Genomic DNA, 23644 nt, shown 5'->3' with positions numbered 1-23644 from the left:
TCAGGGACCAGCAGCGCCCTCGCAGCTCAGCTCTCTATGCTGTCATAGCCCTGTACAATGCTGCTTGAACATGAATAGACAAGGCAGCACTGTAAAGAGGCTAAAAGCGTAGAGCACTGTGAGGATGACGATCCGCCATGACGACTTTCCCCTGCATTCACACTTCGAGTTGCTCCTGAACCTGAAACAGCAACCAGATCGATTATTTAGGAAATAATAAAAAATTTAAAAAAATTTAAAAAAAAAAACTGCGCGTAAAGGAAATAAAAAGAGAAAAGCTGCTCAGGTTTTCTGCATGGCAGGTGATTACACAGCTGCACAACGTTTCGTGTCTTTAATCCAATTCAACAAAGGAGAGAAACGGCGTTGGGATTTTGTAACCACAGGCTTGTGATGATGGGGGGGGGGGAGGTTGAAAATCTGACACCCCAACTGCGCGGGTTTAGTGCGCCCCCATATGTGGGCTGCAAGAGATGAACGCAACGGAGGAGGAGGGGGGGGAGAGATTCATCAAATATGATAACAAAACAGCTCGAATTGAAAGCCTCCAGTAAAACACAGACTTAATGATGGTGGTAGGAGCGATGTGATGTGCAGAAGGTTGCGAAATTATTGGACGTTTGGTGAGAGGCGCGTCTCGACGCATGCTTCCTCAAAAAAAAAAAAAAAAAAATTGGAGCCAAAACAGATCCGAGGATCTGATGGTTTTCCTCAATCAACGTGCACAGAAGCGAGCATTTCATTCTCTGAAAAGGGGAGAGATGAGAGGAAACACGATGGGCAGTGCCACAACTGACTTGGGAAATGATACGAGACATGACACTGATATGTGCGCAACACCAAAAATGTTAAAAGACAACATTCAACGGTGGAAAAACCTGCAGTGGAGTTTGTCCCCATTGTCTCCGCTCTCCCGAATCGGCGACAAAACATTTCAGTCGAGTAGTCTAAGAGGTCCAGCCGCGATGCCGTGCGTAATGTTTTGGATGGTCGGTCGATGCGCAGACTGGTTGGAAATGACTATTTTTATTGACGTCAGCGTTCAGGCGAGTGCCCCCCTTCTCTCGTTCCTACAACTGCAGCGTCTAATGGACCTGGGTTTACATTCCAGTCAACCATCTGAGCGTCATGAAGGAAGCAGGTTTCCAGGAAAACACCACCGTCTTGTTTCTATGTGTTCACCCCCCCCCCCCCCAACGATTAGATCTCCAGTGAAACGCTTTAAAGTTGGAACAAAACCGACTGGGTTCATTCACGTGGTTACCGTCCAGATAGGAAGCTTGGAGCTCAAGTTGGACCCCCCCCCACCACCACCACCACCAATGATGATTACATACCAAAAGAAAAGGAATCCAACTACATGATAGAGATATGACAATTTTAATAATTTAATTTTAATAAATAATTTCTGATTAATTCCAGCTTCCTCAGGAGTGACTTATAATTCTATCCACACCTCCAACACCATAATGCTGAAATGACTCTGACCCACGCTCTGAAGTGGAATAAGATGTTTGGGCAGAAGTGTCATAGTGCATATGCAGTGACAAATGAAGGATGAAATGTTAAAGTCACTCTTCATATATTGTTTAGAGATCACTCCAGAGCATGAAATGATGCGCTAAATGATCTGGTACGTACTATATATCGTAGAGGGTGACATCCTTTATTTTTGACACTTTAAAAAATCTATGGGCTGGTCCGTTATGCCATTCTGAACCATTTAGGTGCAAAATGGAGAAAAGACACTTTGCATCCCATCAGTGCTTCATCTTTGGAACAGTACAATCACTCTTTTTCAAAAGCTCAGAACAAGAACCTCAAAGTTTGCAGGTTGGAGTCAGAAATAGTGTAGATGCATTACCTATGATAGAAGTTTCTGGTTTGCCTTAAATATTAACATGTTCGACAGCTAGAAGTTCTGATTGCTATTGTATTCAATACAAACTAACACCTGGGCTTTCTTCAGATCTATCATACATATCAAATCAAAATTCTTAACACCACATACGTTGCATATTTTCTTTGTAATGATTATAAAATCTACCCATAAATTAAGTCTTCAATACAGAACCTTGTGCAAGGTGTCATCTTCAAATCCTTAGTCTAATATTAAAAGAAAAACAAAACAAAAAACGACTAACAAATAAATAAATCTCCTGTGAATATGTAGCTCTTGGGTTTGTATCAGAGAAGGAAATGCAACGGCTGTGGCTAAATCGTGTCCTTAAACTATAAGTCTGGTAAGTGACACTGGTCCTGGTTTTGTTTTAGAAGCATTTCATTCAAACGCATTCATGGTGGAATGTGACTTCAAGCCAACAACTATCTAGCAATCACACCTGCAAAAGAGACCTACATTTCTCTTAAAACTCCAGGACAGTATTGGCAGTCATTGCGAATGAAACACAAACTTGTCTCTGAATACCGTTGTGGATTATTGTCCAGTAGGATTGAATGATTAGTGCGGAGACAGAGGTTTGTCCTACAGCGGTCATAACTGGATTGTAGAGGTACGTTTTTGTGTGTTCCTCTCGTGGGCTCTTCTTATTGCATGATGTTCCCCACGGCAGGCTTCATAGTATCTCCAAGTCTACATGTCGCACCTCTGGGTTGCGATCCTACAGAGGAAAAAATTGTGGTTACATACAAATCTGTCTAAAGCTTGGAAAAGACATTTGTTCCACGGATAAATTCTAATATTAGAAGTTGTAGCCTCAATAGATATTGTAGCTTCAATAGATATTGTAGCAACAGTTTGGAAAAATTGATAGTATTAGTACCTTGAGTTCTTTCTCCAAGCGGTCCACCTCTGCTCCCAGGGTGTCGATAATGTTCTCCCCGTGTTTCAGCATGAAGGCTTCCAGCTCCTCAGGGGTCTTCACCTGCTGAATGTCCTGCCGAAAGAGAAAGCAAACCATTTATCTTACCACTAAAGATACAGATGAGTCAACAACATTACACAATATATAAGTTTCAGGTCCGACCAGACTTGGGGAAAAAAACCAAAAACAAAAAAGAATCTGAACTGAATCAGAGGGCCTCAGATTGAAATCCTCAGCCTCCGCAAAACAACCGTATTACTTTGTACTTCTATTTTCTGACCTGCTTTTAGGGTGAATGGATACATCAGCTGAGACCAGATCTCCTTCTCTTTCCTGGAGTAAAAATGTGACTGGTGTGTAATCGTGACTTTTGTGTTTCTCTTTATACTTTATCATTGTTTATGTAACTTATATATAATTCATTGTTTACAGGCAAAGTATGAATGTCTATTGGTTGATAAAAAATTATTTTCTCATAATTTACAGTTTTTCTCGATTGCTTACACACATTTTCTGGTACTTGAGACACAATGACCACAACATGTAACTCATGCACCAGCCCCCTGAACCATTTCTGCTAAACTACAAACACAATTTCTGCTTTACACTCAAATTTCAGCATGGTTTCTTTTTCTTCTTACTGTAACTGCATTTTCTGTTTTGTATTTGCAACTTTGTGTCGGTTTGGATGTACACTGTGTACATTGTTTTTGTTGGGAAAAATGTTACAGTGTATTTTTCTGTTCTGAGTATGAAAACAATATTCTAAAATATTTGACAAAACTTTTTTCTGTACTGTCTGTAGTAAGTGTAACACTGAACAAAAAAGTCCGAGTCCTTATGATGAAAGGAGAAGAAGTGTTTTCCATTCATCACAGTGTTTTACATTGAGCACATCAGTGTTCAAATTGTTCTTGTAAATGTCTACTCATTTGATGGTTTGCATCCGCATGCATCCGCATCTGGTACCGCAAATTCTTCACAAAAATGCTTGTTTCCTAACCGTGCATCGCAAAGATCAGTACCAGTGAACTTACATTGAGAATTTGGTCAATGTCTTGTTTTTCCAGATAAGACCGTGTCACCACTCTGCCGTCGAAGTCGACCTCAGCTTTGAAGCGCACTTTACTCAGGCCCATATCAGTGGCCTTCACATCGTGAATAGCTCTGGTCACAAAAACATAGCAGAGTGACTTCACGTTAGGCAGGATGAAAGACTAATACTGCTGCTGGATGCTACAGTGTTCAGTACTTCCACTCTCACACAATATGCTTGCAAATTAATGTAACAGTAATGTGCTTGAATATCGTCCATTAACATCGGTAAACTTGCTAGACCATGTCACAGTTTTAGATGTGTAGAGTTTCCATTTAGGAATGAAGTGACAGATTTCAGACCTGGTTCATGTGTTTGAGTGATCGTTGGCTCACCTTACAGCAGGATCATTCTCCAGGATATCTGTCAGCTTCTGGACCCGTTCGGGCTGTATGGAGCGTCCCAGCAGGGCCTCGGTGTTACTGTAGATGAGGAAGGCGGAGACCGTGCCCAGCAGCGTACCCACGCCGAGGGAACCCAAACTATCATATAACGGGTTACCTGGAAAAACAGAAACACAGAGGACAAGACGCTTAAAAAAAACAACTGTAAAAACATTTGGTAAACTTTCACGACTCCACTTGCTGCTCAGGGGGCCGAGACGGAAGGAGGAGGTGAAGGGACATGAAGGGACTGTCTAGATTTACCTGTGAGGGAGGTGAGCCCCATACAGCCAGCAGCCAGGACGACTCCTATCACGGCAGCAGCATCCTCCAGAAGAACTACGTTAGTACTGGGGTCTCGACTCTGAATGACTGAGAGGAACAGATTCAACATTGGAGTCCACAAATGACGAATCTCCACACGCTACCAGTGCAGCATTTAAACTTGATGTTTCTTTAGCAGCCGGAAGGGTAAAAATATTTTTATGTACAAATCAGAATATACAGTATTACACTCCTTATGTTAAAACAAATTTAAAACATCAATATTGTTATGAATCATATTTCACACTTTAATTACTTTGTATTTCATCTTTAAGAGATTTTGCCGCTATTTTACTTTATATCATTAGATTTAGTGTAATTCGGGGTCTAAAAAACTTCCAGGCCACAAAGAATTTCCATCAGTTAATGACAAAAAACATTTCAAAACTACTGACCGTAATCATAAAAAGAAAGGCCATTCTGGCGAGCACTCTTCTTTATCTCATTGACAGCAATAAGCAACGTGGCTGAGGAAGGAAAGCAAACAAATGTTTCAGTATGAAAGGCCTCTGTCAAATATCGTCAATGGACTGCAACTTAATTTTTAAACCCACCTCCTTCGGACACCAGGGAGCCTGCCAAAATACAGTAAGCCTGCAACACAGAAACATCACATGTTCAATCCTCTTTCATTCTTTCTATATGTAGCTTCACAGACAAAAGCCTTCAGCTCACCCATAACAAAGACTCAATGGGTTCGGGGTGCAGCAGCCCCATGATGCCATGATACCAAGAGAGGCCTGCTCCCATCATGAAGATACCCACTCCACTAATGAGGGAGGCAATGTAGCGCATGTTTGAGAAGCCATAGCTGAGAAAGAACAGAACACACTTAATATAATAATTTAACATAATAGTTTTAAGTAGAGTTTACAATAAATGTAATTTTAATTTCAGTTGGTTGATAAAGCAATTTAGGAAGAGCAACTGTTTTTTCAATGATGGTGACTACAGACTGTTAATTTCTCAGTGTTTGTTAATAATGTGGTAATATAATGAATAATAATAATAATGCAATAATAATAATAATGAAACCATTCACATTTAAAAATGTGTTTGTTGTGTTGTGTTTGTTGATGTTGTGCTCATGTCCTCTGAGTGTGAAAAGACATGATTGCTTACGGATGGCCAGCATCAGGATTGCGGATGGACTGGCTGATCCCCAGGGCGAGCAGAGCCTGGTTGCAGGTGTCAGCCAAAGAGTGGATGGCCTCTGAGAACATGCTGGCTGATCCAGTGTAGACCCAAGCCAGGAGCTTGAAGATGAAATTTAGTCCATTGCTAGTCAAGGAAAACAAATGGACAGCTGTGGTAAAGTGAGACTGACAGGGAGTAAAAGAAAGAAATAATAAAACCTGAATTTCTGATTGTTCCGCAGTGATTAAATTATAATCTATTTATTATGTAGTTATGTGGATACAACACAAACTACAGAAGGAAATTTTCAAATGAATGCAGTTTTAAATCCTCTATTTCGCTGTTTTTCTGGTCTTGAAGACTTAACACTTGGACTAGATTCCAAATTGAACACACAACTGAATAAATCATGTGTATCTTTGTGCATGTGCAGTGAAGGAAACACTCGGTTGTTCATGTGAATGCACATGTCCTCTAACACGATCACCCTAATCAAATAGGCTAATGGAGCTCATGTGAGGCAAGGTCCCGTGTGGTCACAGATACAAATTTGTCCATTATCAAAAGGAGCAGAATAAAATAACCATAAATACTTCTGACCATATGCAATCAGTGTCGGTTTTGGAATATTTCACAAGGTTTAATATGATTCTGAGGATAAACTTGCTACAGACTGTTTACCAAGACTTACCAAGACCTTAATCCAGTACCACTCACTGTGTGTGCCACAGCTGTGTAAAGTGAGTAGAATAGGAATTCTCACTATTCAAAATTAAGACTGATGCGAAAATGGAAACTTACATGCAAATAGCGACCATGACCACTTTCCCTGGGCCCTGTAAAAATGTCAACCTCTTGCCTGATCGAGGCTTTTGGGAAAAAACAAAAAAAAACAAAAAAGGAAAAGTAATTTGAGAGGCACATAGTATAACATTTAACAAATATACAGATGTTGTTCTCATGACTATTTTAAGTGATTTTAGAGCAGACTTTTGGCATGTTCGGGAATTTCCTACCATGTTTTCGGTATGAAAAAACGCTCACCTTAGTGTTTCCCCAAAAGTCTTTGTATTCTTTCAACAACTGCTGATTCCTAAAAATATCTATGAAACATCAAATGAGACAAATTATAAATTTGTGAAAAAACAGGTGAGATACAAATTCACAATTCCTACTTCTTTCAGAGTGTGATTAAAGATCATAAAATTAGTAGTAATAGCTAGACATTTAGGTGAACAGGATGATAAATTTTCTAGCAGAGGACTAACAGCACTCAGAGACAAGTAACTATTGGTCTCACAAGCTGACACTGCGTGCTGGAAGACGGACAACATATTGCTGACGTCTGACATTCAGACTAATCGTTTCATATTTCCAACTTGTATGCTACGCTAAGCTAAAATAAGCGAACAAAGCAGTGGCTATCTTCTTATCAAATTCATCAAAAAGTTAATACAAACAAACACAAAAACTATTAAATTCATAAGTTTCAAAACATTAAACATCTGCCTCATACCCTGTGATATTTACAGGCTAACAATAACGTACAGCCTGTCTGGGAAAAACAGAAACCTACTTTCTTGGTTCTCTCTCTCCACCTCTTTCCTAAGATCTCTTTCTCGGGCAAGAGCCTCATGGCTTCCCCATACATCTATAGCTCTAACAAAAACAGAAAGAATATATGAATCAACAAGACATCTGGTGAGAATAGGTACTTATGAATAACAATACGTTTGTCACATATATATACTGTATATCAACATGGCAAGCAAAAAAAAAAAGATGCTGAACTAACTTGGCCTCCACATCTGAACGCAAAAACACAGTGAAAGCCTCTGTGTCATCGTGGGGGCTGCGCCTCCTGATCCGTCTGAGTTGTACCAGATCGCTGTCATTGGGTGAGGAGAGGGGAGTGGGACGAAAAGATTTAGGAAGACCCGTGTTAATAGATGTGAAGTGGTCTAACGTCTACTAATAACAGCATGTTGACTTATTAATGACCACAGAATTTTGCAGAGTCACAGTGTGTCAGCATTTCAGCTTGTACAGAACATGGATGCATAAAACATTAAATACCACAAATATAGCTATAAACTGATGGCATTCAGCTTATTCATCGTCATAGTCAACTTTATTGTCAAATGTACCATGTATGCACGACATACAGCACAGAGGAAATTACAGTCCTCTTAGACCCACAGGCAGTAAAAAAACATGAAAGAATGTTATAATTTAAAAAAATGGGGAACGGATCTTACCTCGGTTTGAGGCAGAACTCATTCATGGCTCTGACTGCAGTGATGAAGTTGTTCTGAGTGTATTTAGCTCCATACTCCCTCTTCTTCAGAACCGCCCGAACTACAAAACAGCAGACAAAAATGACTGTTCAGGGATTTCATCGTCATTCTTTCCTCCCTGTTCTAGACAAAAACACCAATAATCTAAGAAATCTTTACCTTTTACTTGAATTGTCTCGGCTTTAGTTAGACCCATTGTTGCTGAGCCTAGGAGATCAAGCACATTCAATCAGATTTCCACTTTTCAGGCAGGGAATGAAACAACAGTTTCATTGAGTGCAACGATGAACGACACACATTATGCACAGAATCGTTAGACAGTAAACACAAGTTGGTCACCTGCTGAGGACGCGGTGGTCTTAGCAGCAGCAGAAGACACGTCCTGCGCTGACGGAGCATCACCTGACGCTGATGTTGGGGGACCCTCTTTACTGCTGCCGGACGTGCAGTAGCTTTGCACCTTACCCAGTCCTCCAGAAGCAACACGGCATTCTGGAGGATCTAACCACAACCTATGTATTCCTCTGCTTTGCCAACCTGTGTAACGAAATCCATAAGCGTTTGTTACTCCTGTCCGGCATGTTAAACCGACGCGACGATAGAGAAGTTGGAGAAGTAACATTTAGCGGGTCCTCACCGTAACACAGCTGGGGGAAGGTCGGGGTCCGTTGAGATAGTTGTGCCTTGCGATGTAAGGCAACCCTACAGAAGACGTGCCATGGTCTGTGGACCAGGCTAGGGAACATCCTCACTGTAGCAGAAGTCGGAACCGTAGTGCAGGAACCCTCTACGGAGTCACAGACAGCCCACTCATAAGCTAACCCAATTCAATCAGATTAACGCCGACACACCGCCTCACAGGACTGGTTCAGGAGGGGACGTTATCATGGCTACGAACACACTACTATCAGTAACACGGCTGGCAGTAGCTATTCACCGAATTAACTCTGCTTGTCACTAAATTGTAATGTATAACATAAAAGTCCATCAAAGCACCGCCCGTCCGGCGGCTCTGGAAACATGAACGTAGCATAACTAGCTAGCAGGAAGCTAACATCACTAGCCGTCGTAACAAGTGCCGTGTAACGTTTTAATTAACTCGACAGCTACTGCACCGAACTACTGACTACAGGTAAAACTACAAGGTAAAGCTAGTACCTTATTATGGTGATGTTTGTTCTGTATACTGTGTAGTCATTGTGACAACCTATCAGCAACTTGAGAGCTTCATTGCAATGAACCTGGAGTTTACGCTTTGCTAATTTTTCTCCTATGACGTCCAAGTAATGGCCCACCTTAGGTCGCTTCTGATTGGGTAGAACTGGATGCTGTCGTACGAGCAGGGAAAGCAATTGGTTAGCGTCATCGTGAACAAATCGGAGAACGCCAACGGGAGTAGGGCGGGGCGGGCTTTCACCATTCCAGATAAAAATATTTAAAAAAAAAAAAGAACGGCCGTAAGCGTAAGCACATGTGACCTTTGACACTTGCGTGACTTTATCGTATTCTCGCGAGAGTGTCTTCAATTTATTACATCTACAATGCCATGTGATATTCATTTATCTGCTGCTCATACAATCATTTTATGTTTGTTTTTTTTCTTAATGCTACCGTTTACCCCAAACCATATACAGTTGCGGGGAAATGTTATATGTAATATGCAATAATCTTAAGGTATATTTTCCCTTGACGTAACACAATCGATTATGAATGAGAAGGAATGCAGTCCAATTTGTCTAATAATTTAATTTAAATTCATTCAGTTCCCAAAACAAGAATGTGACAGTTACAATTGCATGACACTGTGAAAGCAGAACGATAGAATAACAACAAAGGAATCATTCCATTAAAAAAAAAAAACAACTTGCAGGTTTATTGATTCTCTTGAAAAATATATTGGTAATGCATTGACATTTGTTTAAAGCAACTATGTACCCTTGGGAGCAGCAGTGTTGGATGTTCAGCTGACAAGTGACTAACAACTCAAACAAATTCTGATTTCAAATGCAGATCCCTCTCTTGTATTTTACAATCATTTAGAATATTCAAACCATAATCAAGAGCCACATGGAGTGTACGAAGTCAATACTTCTGCCTTGGTCCATTTATTTTAGAAAAAAAAAGGAAAAAACAAAAACAATGTGCAAAAATAAGTTCACTTAAGGCAAAATTATGCAGGTATATTACCTTAAAATAGCTGCTTCAAAATCATTTTGATAACATACTGAGTTGTAATTGTTTTATCTTTTCCCTTTCTCAACAATCTTAATAATTGTTATAGACAGCCAAAATTTGTAAAGTGATTTTGCAACCACAAAGTATGGAGGGCACTAAATTGCAAAAATTATCAATGCATGCATTCTGTAGCTTCAAAATGAAAGTAAATCAAAGTAGTTTCATAATGCAAGTCAAAGCGGTGGCGGTCGTCGTATTTGTGTTGGAATTAACGCATTGTGACAAATTCTTCAGATGAGGTCGGGTGAATAGCAACAGTATTGTCAAAGTCTGCTTTGGTAGCACCCATTTTGATGGCTACAGAAAAGCCCTGCAGCATCTCATCACAGCCAAGGCCCTGCATGTGCAGGCCCACCACCTGAGGACATGGGAAAACAAATTTGGTTTTGCATGCCACAGGAGTTTTTAGAGTTTAAATGATTTAGTCACATAAGTAATATACAATTTGCCCACAAGTCCTAAATTACAGAAGTCAAAAATGAATGTCAGAACTCATAATTACTGAAGATTGCTGTATCTAGAAACAAACCCGACTAGAGATTATTACAATAATTTAATGACTGAAAACAACTTTTTTTGAAGAGTCCTGATCTGTACAGTCTTTAAGGTTTTGCTATTCGCTGTTGTCATTACAAAGATGTTGCCTACCTTCTCCTCCTTGCCAACGCACACCAGCTTCATTATGCACTGACTCTTCCTGCTTGTGAGGGCGTGATACATGGGCGTGAAAGAAGTCTTGTAAATCTTTACATTTTCCTTTCCCCAAGATTGAACAGCTTCCTCTGTGACAAACACAGAAAGGTTAAGCATTTGAAAAAAGGTAACAATGGACATACACGTACACAAACGCAAATTAGATCATGGGAATATTAAAACGACCATGAAGCCACCACTCACCTTCGGTGAGGCCCACTGTTCCAATTGGTGGGTGGCTGAATACTACCGTCGGGATTGAAGAATAGTCCAACTTGGAGTCCTTCTTGCCCTCAAACAGTCTGTGTGCCAGTTTCCTGCCTGCAGCAATGGCAACTGTTCCAACATTCAACACAGTGCAATAATGAATAACAACAAATTGGATTAAGGATTAAAACCAGACAACCAACAAATCTGTTACAGTATTTTATAATGGGCAGACATGATATTTCTGCCATTATATTGCCTGTAGTATTACCTAAAGATGTATTTGAAACGAAAGGAAAAATATTTTACAAGATTGGGCAATTTCATTCTGATTAAAGAGGAACAAATATCTCCTTTGACCTTGCAGATTCACATGCTTTTCATAATTAAAACAATGTCTTTTAACACTGAAAATCCTACATTAAATAAAGATTAGATTACATGGATAAAAGATAATTTTGAAACCATTAGCCTGTAGGACCTATCAGCTTCATGCATTTAGTACCGTACAGACTGGAACCTAAAAACAAATGCATAGCTTTTAAGCAGCATTATTGAAGTCAAAAGTACAATGTTCGTACCAGGCGTGAGAAGTGCTTTGCCGCAAACATCGCCAACGGCATAGATCCCTGCCCGACTGGTGTTCTGAAATTCATCCACAATGATGTGACCTCTTTCATCTGTGTCCAAAGTCTGCAAACAGAGAGACTTATTATGACTTGGCTTTAAGATCAGATTTTAAGTTAGAAGTCTTCTTCCAATTTTCCTTTGAAAAATCTGATCACTCCAACAAGCTTGAGAGCACTGGTAGCTTACACAACAAAAAGAGGAAAGCCTATGTTTATTCAACACAAGCTGCTGAGAGTGTGTCCAATGTTGTTACCGACAAACAACAGATAAACTTTTGTTTCGTTCTACAACGTAAAATAACAGTGGCTCACCCTACTATTAAGACTCAGAGCCACAATGTAAACTAACGACCTGGTGAAAATGTGATTATGTTAACAAGGATGTGTGCCAACTATGACCCATCTCTGCAAACTTTCTCATAGCGGGAATGAACACCATCTGAATGGGGAGTATTCCCCTTTTTACCGGCAGATATTTCTTGTCTTTTGATGTCCCTCTATCTTTGAACGCCTGATTATTTTTCCGCTCATAATAATAAAGGCTGTGATTAGGACATGTTTCATTAACACAGCAGACTGTTAGCACCTTGCCAATGTTCAGTGAAGAAGTGTTGGGCTGCCTGCCAATGGCCCACAGAAGGCAGTCCACATCCTCAATGGTTCTCGTCTTCTCCTCTTCATTCTTCTTTTCTGGGTCTTTGGTGACAATTGTTACTTCCAGTCTGCCGTTGGTTTTACGCACAGACTTCACCTGAGAATTCTTCCACAGATCCACACCAGAGTTTTGCAGCTCTTTGGTGCAGTTTACGCTAATGAAGTTGTCGAAATTCCTCAAAACCTGCAGACAGCATGCCAGCGTATGTGAGGATGAATGCATTTCTATTATTGCATAGCTGCAGAGTTCTGACTTAAAGTGACAAATCAGAATTGATATTATTCTTACTCCTGTTTGTCGAATGATGAGGGACGTTTGGGACCCCAGGGCGGACAGGATGCCTGCCATTTCCACAGCAATGTAACCTGCACCCACAACTACACTGCGCCTATTAGGAGAAAAACAATTCAATAATAGATACAAATTTCACACATCTTTTAATGATTCCATGTATTACACTGCCAACTTACTTTGGCAGGGTTTCAAGCTCAAAAAACCCATCACTGGTGATGCCCAGACTTGCCCCTGAAATGAAGAATAAATGACAGATTCAGCAAAAATGAGAAGTTTCATAAATAAAAGGTAAAGAAATTGATCAATTAAAACAGTGCAAAATCTAAAGATTATGTATTGCTGTTTCTCCAACACTGACCTGGAACTTCAGCATCACTCAAAACAGAGGGTTGCCCTCCAGTGGCGATTAGGATGTGAGGGGCCGTATACTTTTGTCCATTGACTTCCACAGTAGGCTCAGGATCGCTTGTAAACCTAGCCTGACCTTGAATAGTTTGGATTTTAGCCTGAAATAAAGCAGATGTTATTAGTTCCTCTGGAAACACCTTTTTCCTCTTTCAAAAGCAAAATAATCACAAAACAGTAAATCGAGAAATTATTTTACTTAGAAAGAATTTTAGGGATCAGTATACAACTATGGAAAACAAGTCAGTGGAAAAATAAACTTACTTTGTCGAGATTGTTGCGATAAATGCGATTCAGGTGACTGACATAAGCATCTCTTTTGGCCTTGAGAGTTCTACAAACACAGGACATGACCAACGATAAGACAAGATCATTTTATCATACCTAACTTAACTCTCAACACAAACACTGGAAATAAAATGGGCATAGTATAATGAGCAGCAGAAATGTAACCTGCAAGGTCACAAGATTGACTACCTTTGGTGAGTTCAACAAATTAAATAGAGAATATGAGTAATGGAGCTAAAGGAGTCCAAGTGTAAGTTTCTTGTAGGTGTAAGCTCTGTGCGGAGTTTGCATGTTCCCCCATGTCTGCGTGGGTTCTCCGGCTTTCTCCCACCTCCAAAAACGTGCGCTTCAGGTTAATTTGCCATCCCAAATTGTCTGTAGGTATGAGTGTGAGTGTGTGTGGTTGCCTGTGTCTCTGTGTGGCTCCGCAACACACTGGCGTCGTGCCCGGAGTGTCCCCCATCTCACACCCAAAGCCAGCTGGGACAGACTCCAGCTCCACGACAGCGGATAAAGCGGTAAATAGAAAATGAATGGATGGATGGATTGGTACCACAAACAACTGTGGTATGCACAAAGCAAGGAAGTACTGCATGGTGTCAGTTGGAAACACAAAAACCAGTGGGGCCACTCCTTAAATGACCTCCTATCTCAGTTGTCGGTGCTTTTCGTGGCTCGCCTCACATGCACTCCTTCCAGTGATTATCAATAAAGATCATCTTGACTAAGAGCATAGAGTCGTTGAAGTTACTCAATGCAAGACATAACAGACTACGAAAAGGACACCAATCTGTACCAGGAAGACCCAGCTGGTTTAGAAAGAGCTTATTGTACTTGCACAAAAAAAGGGAAGAATGCAGCAACAGGTAATGTGACTTACTCCCAACTGAAACGAACATTTTCTACGTCAAAGCCATAATCACTGTGGTCATGGAGGTACTCGGAATGAACTGCAGCATTCCACATAACCTGTAGAAAAAGTAAAGACACAGATTTGATGTCTCACCTGTTCTGATGCATATGAAATAATTGTTTTATCCCAGAATTCCAACAAGTGAGAAAAAAAAAAGTTACCTTCTTTGGGACGCAGCCAACATTGACCTGAAAGACATTATTATAAAGAAGATTAGATCAGTGAAAGATCTTTATACTGACTTTTAAAATGAATAGATGGATGGATTGGTACCACAAATAAAAAAGAAAAATCTATAATCACCAACTGTAAACTAAATGCATTTTAAATTTCTGTGAAAACCCCCCCAAAACTTTTCCTCCCTCATTCGTCACCAAATTTGCAAATCAGTCAAAAGACTTATCAGGACTTCCTGCATAAGCTTGTTTTTCAAGTTGACAAATCTACAGGATTGCATCTCCTGATCTCTTCCCTTCTGTTCGATCAACAGGATACACAACGATACACACAAATACACGCACACAATACTGGACAAGCCACCAATGCTGTTGTCAGTAAAACTTCAACAATCTGAAACAGCTGTTTTTTGAAACAGCCCATTTCGTAATTTCTGTCACTGTTTGATCATCTAAATGAAGACGTGTAGGCTCTAGTAAGTGTGCAGTACAATTTGTATCACCATGAGGAGATTATCCTGCATGCAACACGACATCGGTCATTGTACATGCTAATGTGATGTCACCACTGTGACATCTTGGATCATCCTCATGCATTATTAAGCAACATCACCAAATTCAGTAACCGATCTAGATCCAGTTACATCTAGTGGTGGGAATATGCGTCCTGTCTTTTTAATGGCATAACTTTTTTTTAAAAAAGTCGTTAGCAAAACAAAACAAAAAAAAAGAGACCCATTTCATAATCCAGAATTTGCATTGTTTGAGTTGTTTTGCAAATCAACTCTCCTTGGTAGATGTAAACATGCTTTTGATCAGGGATGTCTTAAAAAAAGCCCTTCCCACCTAAAACCATATCCATGTCAAAGCTTAAACCTTTTCTGACCTTACAGGAGTCTGTCAGGAGCTGTCAGGTCTCGACTTTCACCTTATATTCCGCGTTTTAAAAGCTTATATTCAGGATGTCAAAAGCTTGTGCCTGGGAGGCTTCCTCTTCCCACAGTGGGTAGATGTAAACAAAAAAAGGTCTATAAAGGGAGTCCGGAGGCTTCGCAGCGGACCTGGCAACCCACATATGTGACATTTACAGAGTTCAGTAACTGCAGGGACAGGATGGCTGTGTTCTTTCATTGTTACTCACGCAGGTACCTCCGAGTTTGTGACTCTCGATTACAGCGGCGGACGCTCCGAACTCGGACGCCCTCCGAGCGCTGGCGAGACCTCCAGACCCGCCTCCGATCACCAAATAGTCGAACCGAGTTATCCGCGTTGCCGTCCCGCTTGAGGCCATCCTTCGGTGGGTGATGCAGTGTCTGCGAAGGGACGAGCAAAGTTGTTTCCTGCTAAACCAGTAGAGAACTTGCGTCCGGATTGGGTGGATTACTTCTGCCATAACCAGGAAACTCGTACGCGTACGCTGACTGCGTAAAGTGGGGGCGAACACGGAATGGGAGGGTCAGGTGAAAGCCGCTGCTGTGTCATTATGAATGGCAACAATGGTGGGCAAATCCCAGAAAGTGTTTACACAATAGTCATGGGGATCCACGCATGGGCCACGCATGGGGTGCAAATGAAGCGACAAGAATTCAATCGAATATCGTAAATAATAATGACATTCTACAGCAATATATGTATTTGATAGTTATCAAGATCAAGAATGATTTTAAAAAAAATACAAATTTAAAACCAGGAAAGCCAAGACGGCATCATCGCAATTATGGCAACAGCCATTAAATGCTCTTCAAACTGATACTGGGTTTGTGCTGAGGTCATTTGTCGCTCACCTTTCCACGGGAGGAAGCAGTCTGCAGATTCTGAGCATGTTTTCATTCGGTTTGTGGATATTTTAATGAGGCATCTTCAGAGTGCTGCTTCCTATCTGTCTGTTCTTCAAACTCAAGTGAACTGTAGAAGTTTTCAATTGATTTCCAAGACGAGACAAAACCCACTTAAATGCAAATTCACTGCAAATTTATTCGAAGACCCAGCCACCGCATTACTCTAAAAAAAAAAAAGTGCAAATAATACAGACTTTATTGACAAAACTGCACAAACGAGTTCAAATCACTGCCATGTTGGAAGCTGTCATCTGTGGCTTAAATATCGTAGACGTTCAACCACAACGTACGTATGGAGCGAATAGTCAAATGACTTTCACTGGAGGGTGGCGTAGAAAGACTTCAAGCATCGTAATTACGCAACACTTCGTAGCTCTTCTTCGTCTTTTCTTGTTTTTTCCTTTTTCTTCTTCTTCTATGCTTTTATTTCTTCTTCTTGACCAATAACTCTCTACGCACGTATTACTGCCATCACCTGGCTTGGATAAATCATTACAAGACTAGTTGTATTTTTGAGAGACGACATGTGGCGCAGTGGGTAGCGCTCCTCATCTGATATTTTCCATCTATTGCATTGGCTACAATTATAAGTTCACGAGTATTTTAGCCACAAAAAACTCTCCTGTTCCACGTAAAAATGTTGTGGCCTTTTAATAATATTGTATTATATTATGAGTGACTTTATTCATGTCATCTGATATCCTGAACCATAACGTAATATTTTCTTGTGAAATAATAATTTAGTTTCATAATATTTTGATTTGTCTGTTTGTTTTTCGTGTAGTCCTGACAAAAAGTTTTCCTAATCTTTTGGTCTCAAAAACACACTGATGTATTGCCATACTTTTAATTTCAAGTTTAATGTACAACAATATTGAACACTTTAAAAAAAATTGGTCTTCCTTTGCTTCTAGCTGTATCATCTTGAGACACTGATTAATGCACTATTAGTAACCAACCTGGACATCCGGCCATGACTTTTAAAATTAAAATTATACTTTTTTTGAAAAAGAGAAAAAATATTGCTTTACAGTTAAAAAAAATAAATACAAAATATAGATGAAATAATCTGAATCTGTTTGTTGAAAAAAATAAAACGATTGTATTTTATTATTGTTATTATTTTCTTACTGTAATCTTATTTTGAAGGAAGGCTCCATCCCTTTCCGGAAACGTCGCGAGCTACTGTAGGCTAACGGTAAGCTAAAGCAGAGTGTCCGCGCACAGAGCGTTAGTATCACGTACACGGAACGGATTTACTCACTGGAAAACAAACGTTTTACCCGAAACGCAGCAAACAATCATTTCTACGAGGTAGGTGTGCGTCATTCGACTCTGGTGAAAACATAAACACTTCTAACACGGGCCGTCGTCTTTGTGAACCCCTTGTTGTGGTTAGATACGGCCTTTTTTTTCTTCTTCTTGTGTGCAACGGAAGATAGCTTGGGATCACCGTATGAGGATGTACCTACAAGACAATAAATTGTATTTTGTTTCGCGCTTTGTGTTTTATGGGAATGTATAATCAACGAACCGAAAAACAAATAACAACAGACAGAAAATGCATCATGAGCTCAGTATAAGGGGGGAGGGGCTTTAGGGCCTTGCCTGCATGTCAGCGCCGTACCATGTAAGGTTCATCTTCTGACACAGCTAAACATTCCTTCTCATGTGTTTTTCATAGGTGAACGACCTCCTGATTCCCAGTTGTTTGGTGCCCTGGACTTTTCCTCTTTCAGGGAGTGATTCCTGAACATCATCTGGAAATGGATCTCTACCCTACTGAAGAACGGCAACTTTTGATCTTGTGAGATTTGCTTCTCGATGACCAGCGAACCCCATTGTCAACATGAAGCCTATCAGCTATCAAAACATGCCATCGTCGGTGAACGGTGGTCATCCAGTTTTGGATCACCTATCGAGCACTTCAAGTTTGATGCGTTGTCAGAAATGTGGATATGCTTGTGCGGATGCGGCAGTGTTCAAAAAGCATATGCTTGAGCATATGGGGACAAGGTTTTATTGTTTTTACTGCAACAACATTTCATCCAGTGAGGCTGAGTTAAACACTCACCTGAAGCAACACACTGCAAAGTATCCATTCAAGTGTCCTCACTGTGGACAGGGTTATATGAGGAGGCTGTGTCTTGTGAAGCACATTGATCGTTTGCACAGCAAAGCTGGTAGTTATGGACCTTTGAAGGCTGGTGATCCAAAAACCCCACATGTTCCTGTCTCCAGTGCCTTACCAAGTGTTCCTGCTGCTGATCCAACGGCACTTAGACCGCTTGTTCGGGTTTCATTACCCACTTCGAGTGCATCTGCATTCAGAATGGCTAAAGATGAACAGAGGGGGAAACCACTGGATGCAAACGCATCAAATCTCAATAGAGGTAATGGAGAGTTTCTGTCACCTTTGAATGGACTTATTCAACACAACAGGGCTTTAACAGTCTCTCTTCCCGATGAAGTCTCGATTCCTGCGGGCTGTTTGGTTGAACTTGTTGAGGTGAAAACTGTCAATGGCACTAAGGAACTAAAGCTGAGACTCGTCTCACAACAAGAAAATGGATCTGTGATTAAAGATACAAGGACCACAGTCCATCAAAATATAGCACCAGGAAAGCAATTATCGTCCACATTAAACAATCCAAACACAGTGAAGTCTCCAAGTATGGGGCTGTGTACAGTTAACCGGACGCAGGTCGAAACAAAGACAGTTAATGTGGATCGTCCTGTTGTTGTCCCAGTCAACATTTCCAAAAACATCCCTCATAATGTCAGCCCAGACAAAAGTTTGTTGAAAAGAACATCACAAGAAATAATCAACTTGGAATGTAACACAGTTATACCAAACAAGGTTCCAAAAGTCATCAATCTTGTAAGAGAGAAGAACAGTGGGATCAGAGTTACGCAGAGAGAACCTGTGAACCATAATGCTGTTCCACCCACACTTGCAGCCATTAGAGTTCCCACCAAATTGAGCAGCACCCTTCCTCCAGAAAACATTGGAATTGGTGTTACTCAGAGAACAATGGATGAGAGAAAAAGTTCTATTCCAGAGCTCTCCAAAAGTATCCCAAGGAGGGTAAGTGACATGAAAAGCATTCCTCGCGATACATCAGTGGCTGTGAAGCGGGAACCCGGGGAGATCCACATCAAGAACAGCACTGCTTCCTCCAGTGTCCTCTTACCTGCAGCTGGCCATGTCAAGACTCCATCAATTTCGCTCTGTAAGGATAATTTTCGAAATAAATGTTTTTCGTTATCTAGAAATTTAAACGGACCCTCTTTTACAAAGCCTTCAAAGATGTCAGTTTGGAACCAGGATGTCAGACCAATTGACAGAGCCGGAGAGGTTGATGTGCCAGAGCCCGAGGGTTTCCCTGTCATCTCTTCAGTGTTTTCGTTAAGTCAACAACATGATGATGTGCAAGGTTCCATTCAGCCCTTGGTAATGGCTCTGCGTGGCATAGTAATGGATAAAAGTAGTAGTCCTGTTAATACGTCCTGTCAAGATCAAATCAAGATAAAAACCACCACAGAGCCGACCATGGAGACTCTAACGTCAGGGCACTGTGCTATGATGGTCGCGAAAGATGAAGCCTTTGCACGAAACCTTTCTATGACGGGGCAGACCACTGAGCCTGTCAAAGTAGAGGACTGTTGTAAGGGTGTACAGCACCCTCCTGCACTGACCCTCAGCCATACCCATGTCAAAGAGGAAAAGAACAATGCCTCAGCACACGATGAAAAGGATTGTAGTGGCATCACAGATTCAAAAGCATCAAAAGAAGAGAAACCAGGTTCTGAAACTGCTGAATGTGTGGATGGATCTGGTATTTCAGAGGACCCTCTGCAGCTAACCGAAAAAAGCGAGAATGACATCTCCTCAAAGTTCTTGACAGTATCTGGTATTTCAGAAGAACCTCTGCAGCTAACGGAAAAAAGCGAGAATGACATCTCCTCAAAGTTCCTGACAGTATCTGGTATTTCAGAAGAACCTCTGCAGCTAACGGAAAAAAGCGAACGTGAGGTCTCCTCAAAGTTCTTGATGGCATCTGGTATTTCTGAAGACCCCGTGCAGCTCACAAAAAAAAGCGAGAATGACGTCTCCTCAAAGTTCCTGACGGTATCAGGTATTTCAAAAGTCCCTCTGCAAGCAACCGAAAAAAGCGAGAATGACATCTCTTCAAAGTTCCTGACGGTCTCGCTAAAGAGAGTACAAGTGGGTGTGTGGAAAAAAAACAAAAAGGGGGTCAAACTTAGAATATCCAAATACAAGACTCAGGTACCCATGGGCAGTCTAAGTGACTGCGCAGTTATTTACCCAATGCCTCTGAAGGAGGACCAGCCTGTGAAACGACCAGGCCCAAACCAGCCCGTGGTGGTGCTCAACCACCCAAAGCCCCGGGGGTCCTCACAGGGCATCAGAACGGACACCTTAGTTAACGCTGAAGCCCCTCAAGTGGTTCCAAAGTGCCAAATCTTAAAAATGAGGCTGAGTAAAGTGATGGGGCAGAAGTACGAGGTGATGGGGTGCACTGTCGGAGTTTTTCCTTGAATTTATTAGAAAATCCTATTACTAGACAGTGTACTTTTTCACGAGGAGATGACTGGTATTACAGTGGGATAATTTGGATTTGAAGAAAAATAACTGAACATTTGGCTAATGATAATTGTCATGGGCAATGCGTATCACCGAGCATCTGTTAATGCAGAAATGGGAGATGAATGGGGTAATGCAGTTTGGATGCTTTGAGCCCTGAAACATGGCCCATTTGCTATACAGACTGCAGCCCTTAGTTCACATAAGTATTGTTACAAAGGTTTGAGAAGTCAGTAGAGCTGTCAGATTTAAGGTGGACATGCATGCTGCATTTTACTTCAAAAGAAAAACCTACTATATTTTCTGATTGCGCATCTTTAAGTGTTTATTTGACATCTGGCCCCTTTGAGATGCGACCTGAATTAAATCTCTGTGTGCTAACTCACTCATGATATATAATATCAGCAATACCATGAATATGCCGAACCTGCACTGTTCCCACTTTTGTTTGTTGAAAAAATCCGCAATGGTTTTTGAATTTTGGTTACATTTAGAGATGCACAATATATGTTTGGTTGAAACACATTATTCTGATTATAAGAAATTTATACCGCTTCATCAAATGAAGCGGTTTGCAGCAGCATCTGCCCACCCAGATACAAGTTAGTGGATTTGATGCCTATTTAAAGTTGGTTTGTGACCCACCAATAAACATTAAGGTTCAGTGCCCTGGTGTCACACTCATGACGTCAAACCTCTGCACCTCGGTCTAGCCACTCAATAATGATCATTTCCGTTGAAGACTGTGATTTTTATGTCTGAAGTATTTGTGCAAAGCCTCAGAGAAAAGCAAAACAAAAAAATTCCCACAATTCTCATTCATAGCATTGGAACATTAAACCATCCGTCTGTGCTCGCTGCTTCTTAACATTTCTTACCCTAAAATATTCATGAAGTAATGCTTCGGGAAGTTATTTGTTTTCATATCATTAACCACAAGAAGTTTTTTTTATTCATAAAAAAAATATCCCTGTTGTGCATCTTTAATGAAATGTTCAGATTGATTGATATTTATTTGAGATCCTTTAGTATAAAAATAATTTCCAATATTTAGTTGGAATTTTCAAAGTAAGAATTTATTTTTTATTTGTCTTATTTAAGGGTAAATCCCAAATTTTATTTAAGTCCAAGCCAAGGACAAGTTCAGCTAGCATCCGAGGACACTGAGCAGTTATAGGCAAGAGAGAACCCTCCTTTTCTTTGACAGTTACAGGTGTAGAGAAAAGTCAGCTAAAAGAGTTGTGCATAATGTCAAATGCTCCGCATTAAGCCTATTGGGTAAGTTCTTGTGTGGATCTCATCTGTTGACATTTTGTTCAGTAAAAATTTTGTTTTTACAAAGTTGTTTTAGTTATTGGTAAATCTGTTGAGTGATCAGGCGCAAAAACGTAGACTACCAAGATATAAGTAGCAGGATCTTGACATACCACGGTTACTTGATATTGGTGTGGCCACGTAGTATATCACTGGGCTGATGGTTACCAGTTGTTTCTCATGTGATGTTATGTATGAGATAATACTAAACTAGGGTAATATGGAATCTGCTCCACTTTCCTACCAGTATTTATCACTTGACTGGACTTCTCGGTTAACTTTAACATTTTAAACTTGACGATTTCCTGAATACACCAATTCATTTTACTGTTTTTTTCAGGGCGAATCTCTGGTAGAGTATTCCTGATCCACCCTCACGCGGATGGTTTCTTCATTTAAAAATATTTTTTAATATGTTACGTTTTTTTTTTTACCAAGTTAGGTATTTGTTTTTAAACAGTGTTGCAGAATGGAGTGAGTAAAAGCAGCCCAAACTTGTTCAATCCTGCATCAGAATTTTAAAATGTTGTCTTATCACCATGTACATACTCTGAAGAGGTTCCTGGGCCCTTAAAAAGGTGTTAAAAGAAAAAAATTGACAGCTACACAAACTTTTATTCAAATACGTCTTCTGGATCTGTTTTCTGCTCTTATGACGGCATTACAACACCCGTGTGTTCTTGTTAATAATGTAATCTTGTTGTATGAGGTGCTAGACCTATGATGATATAGGTTTTGGTTGCCTACAGTTTTTATTCTGTATATATGCTGTATTCACCTAGAGATTCTATGGTGTATATACCTATAAATATAAATTGTGATGACTGGTGTTAATACTCTGTTAGACAAGAGTTAACATTCTTCAGTCTCAGTTACGTTGTGCTTTATCTTCCTAACACAGCAAGCTGTCAGGCAGTCTATGTATACTTATTTTAAAGACGTTAAATGATGTGACAGTTTTTTCTGAATGTTTGCCTTGCTTTTCATTCTCTCGTGTGTAAGATTTAGTCATGTTCAAGTTATAACTGCCTTTAGTTTTCTTCATACTCCGTGGTCATTACTGTGTTTCATGCTTTTTTAATGTGTAACTCCTCTTTTTCTATTAAAACAGTAAATGATAACTCATACCATTTCCCCTTTTTTGTCAACTGAATTGCATTACATGAATGTTCATGGTCATTATGTGCAAATTATATAACATTCCTATACTTTAAAAATATGATAAGATAGAATTTTTTTTTATCTGTATGACACCTTTCATATGACAACTGTAGAAATGTGTGTAAACGGTGATAATACTAATAAAAAAGAAGCCACAATGAGAAT

At 40.3% G+C, this 23644-nt stretch overlaps 3 protein-coding genes across 5 annotated transcripts; 1 reads left to right on the top strand and 2 right to left on the bottom strand.

Annotated features, from left to right (window-relative positions):
• Positions 1-1387: 1387 nt before the first annotated feature.
• On the bottom strand, positions 1388-9326 carry slc30a9 (solute carrier family 30 member 9). The gene is made up of 18 exons (XM_068325386.1): positions 9221-9326; positions 8700-8849; positions 8402-8599; positions 8222-8269; positions 8024-8123; positions 7561-7653; positions 7342-7424; positions 6810-6868; positions 6567-6634; positions 5751-5909; positions 5304-5439; positions 5183-5222; positions 5024-5095; positions 4569-4676; positions 4257-4422; positions 3863-3992; positions 2784-2897; positions 1388-2621 (listed from the first exon to the last, which is right to left on the bottom strand). The coding sequence occupies exons 2-18, from the start codon at positions 8806-8808 to the stop codon at positions 2577-2579; spliced, it is 1728 nt and encodes a 575-aa protein (XP_068181487.1). The 5' UTR covers positions 8809-8849; positions 9221-9326; the 3' UTR covers positions 1388-2576.
• A 465-nt stretch (positions 9327-9791) lies between these two features.
• Positions 9792-16603, bottom strand: gsr (glutathione reductase). 3 transcript variants are annotated; one of them, XM_068326208.1, is made up of 13 exons: positions 16342-16603; positions 15699-15870; positions 14543-14569; positions 14349-14437; positions 13445-13514; positions 13134-13281; positions 12952-13006; positions 12770-12869; positions 12413-12664; positions 11779-11890; positions 11195-11326; positions 10946-11079; positions 9792-10655 (listed from the first exon to the last, which is right to left on the bottom strand). In XM_068326208.1, the coding sequence occupies exons 1-13, from the start codon at positions 16377-16379 to the stop codon at positions 10506-10508; spliced, it is 1479 nt and encodes a 492-aa protein (XP_068182309.1). In that variant the 5' UTR covers positions 16380-16603; the 3' UTR covers positions 9792-10505. The 3 variants fall into 3 exon arrangements, with proteins under 3 accessions (XP_068182309.1, XP_068182308.1, XP_068182310.1); XM_068326207.1 differs by lacking the exon at positions 16342-16603 and having other exon boundaries at positions 15699-15974; XM_068326209.1 differs by lacking the exon at positions 16342-16603 and having other exon boundaries at positions 15707-15818.
• A 971-nt stretch (positions 16604-17574) lies between these two features.
• On the top strand, positions 17575-23439 carry LOC137602653 (uncharacterized). Its single transcript, XM_068325554.1, has 2 exons — positions 17575-17709; positions 18080-23439. Exon 2 carries the CDS (start codon positions 18245-18247, stop codon positions 20957-20959), a length of 2715 nt encoding a protein of 904 aa, XP_068181655.1. The 5' UTR covers positions 17575-17709; positions 18080-18244; the 3' UTR covers positions 20960-23439.
• The last annotated feature ends 205 nt before the right edge of the window (positions 23440-23644 follow it).

Source organism: Antennarius striatus, chromosome 10, assembly GCF_040054535.1.
Source record: "Antennarius striatus isolate MH-2024 chromosome 10, ASM4005453v1, whole genome shotgun sequence".
In the NCBI taxonomy this organism is placed as follows: Eukaryota; Metazoa; Chordata; class Actinopteri; order Lophiiformes; family Antennariidae; genus Antennarius; species Antennarius striatus.
Note: the sequence above shows the minus strand (reverse complement) of the source record. Positions and strands in the feature narration are given on the sequence as shown.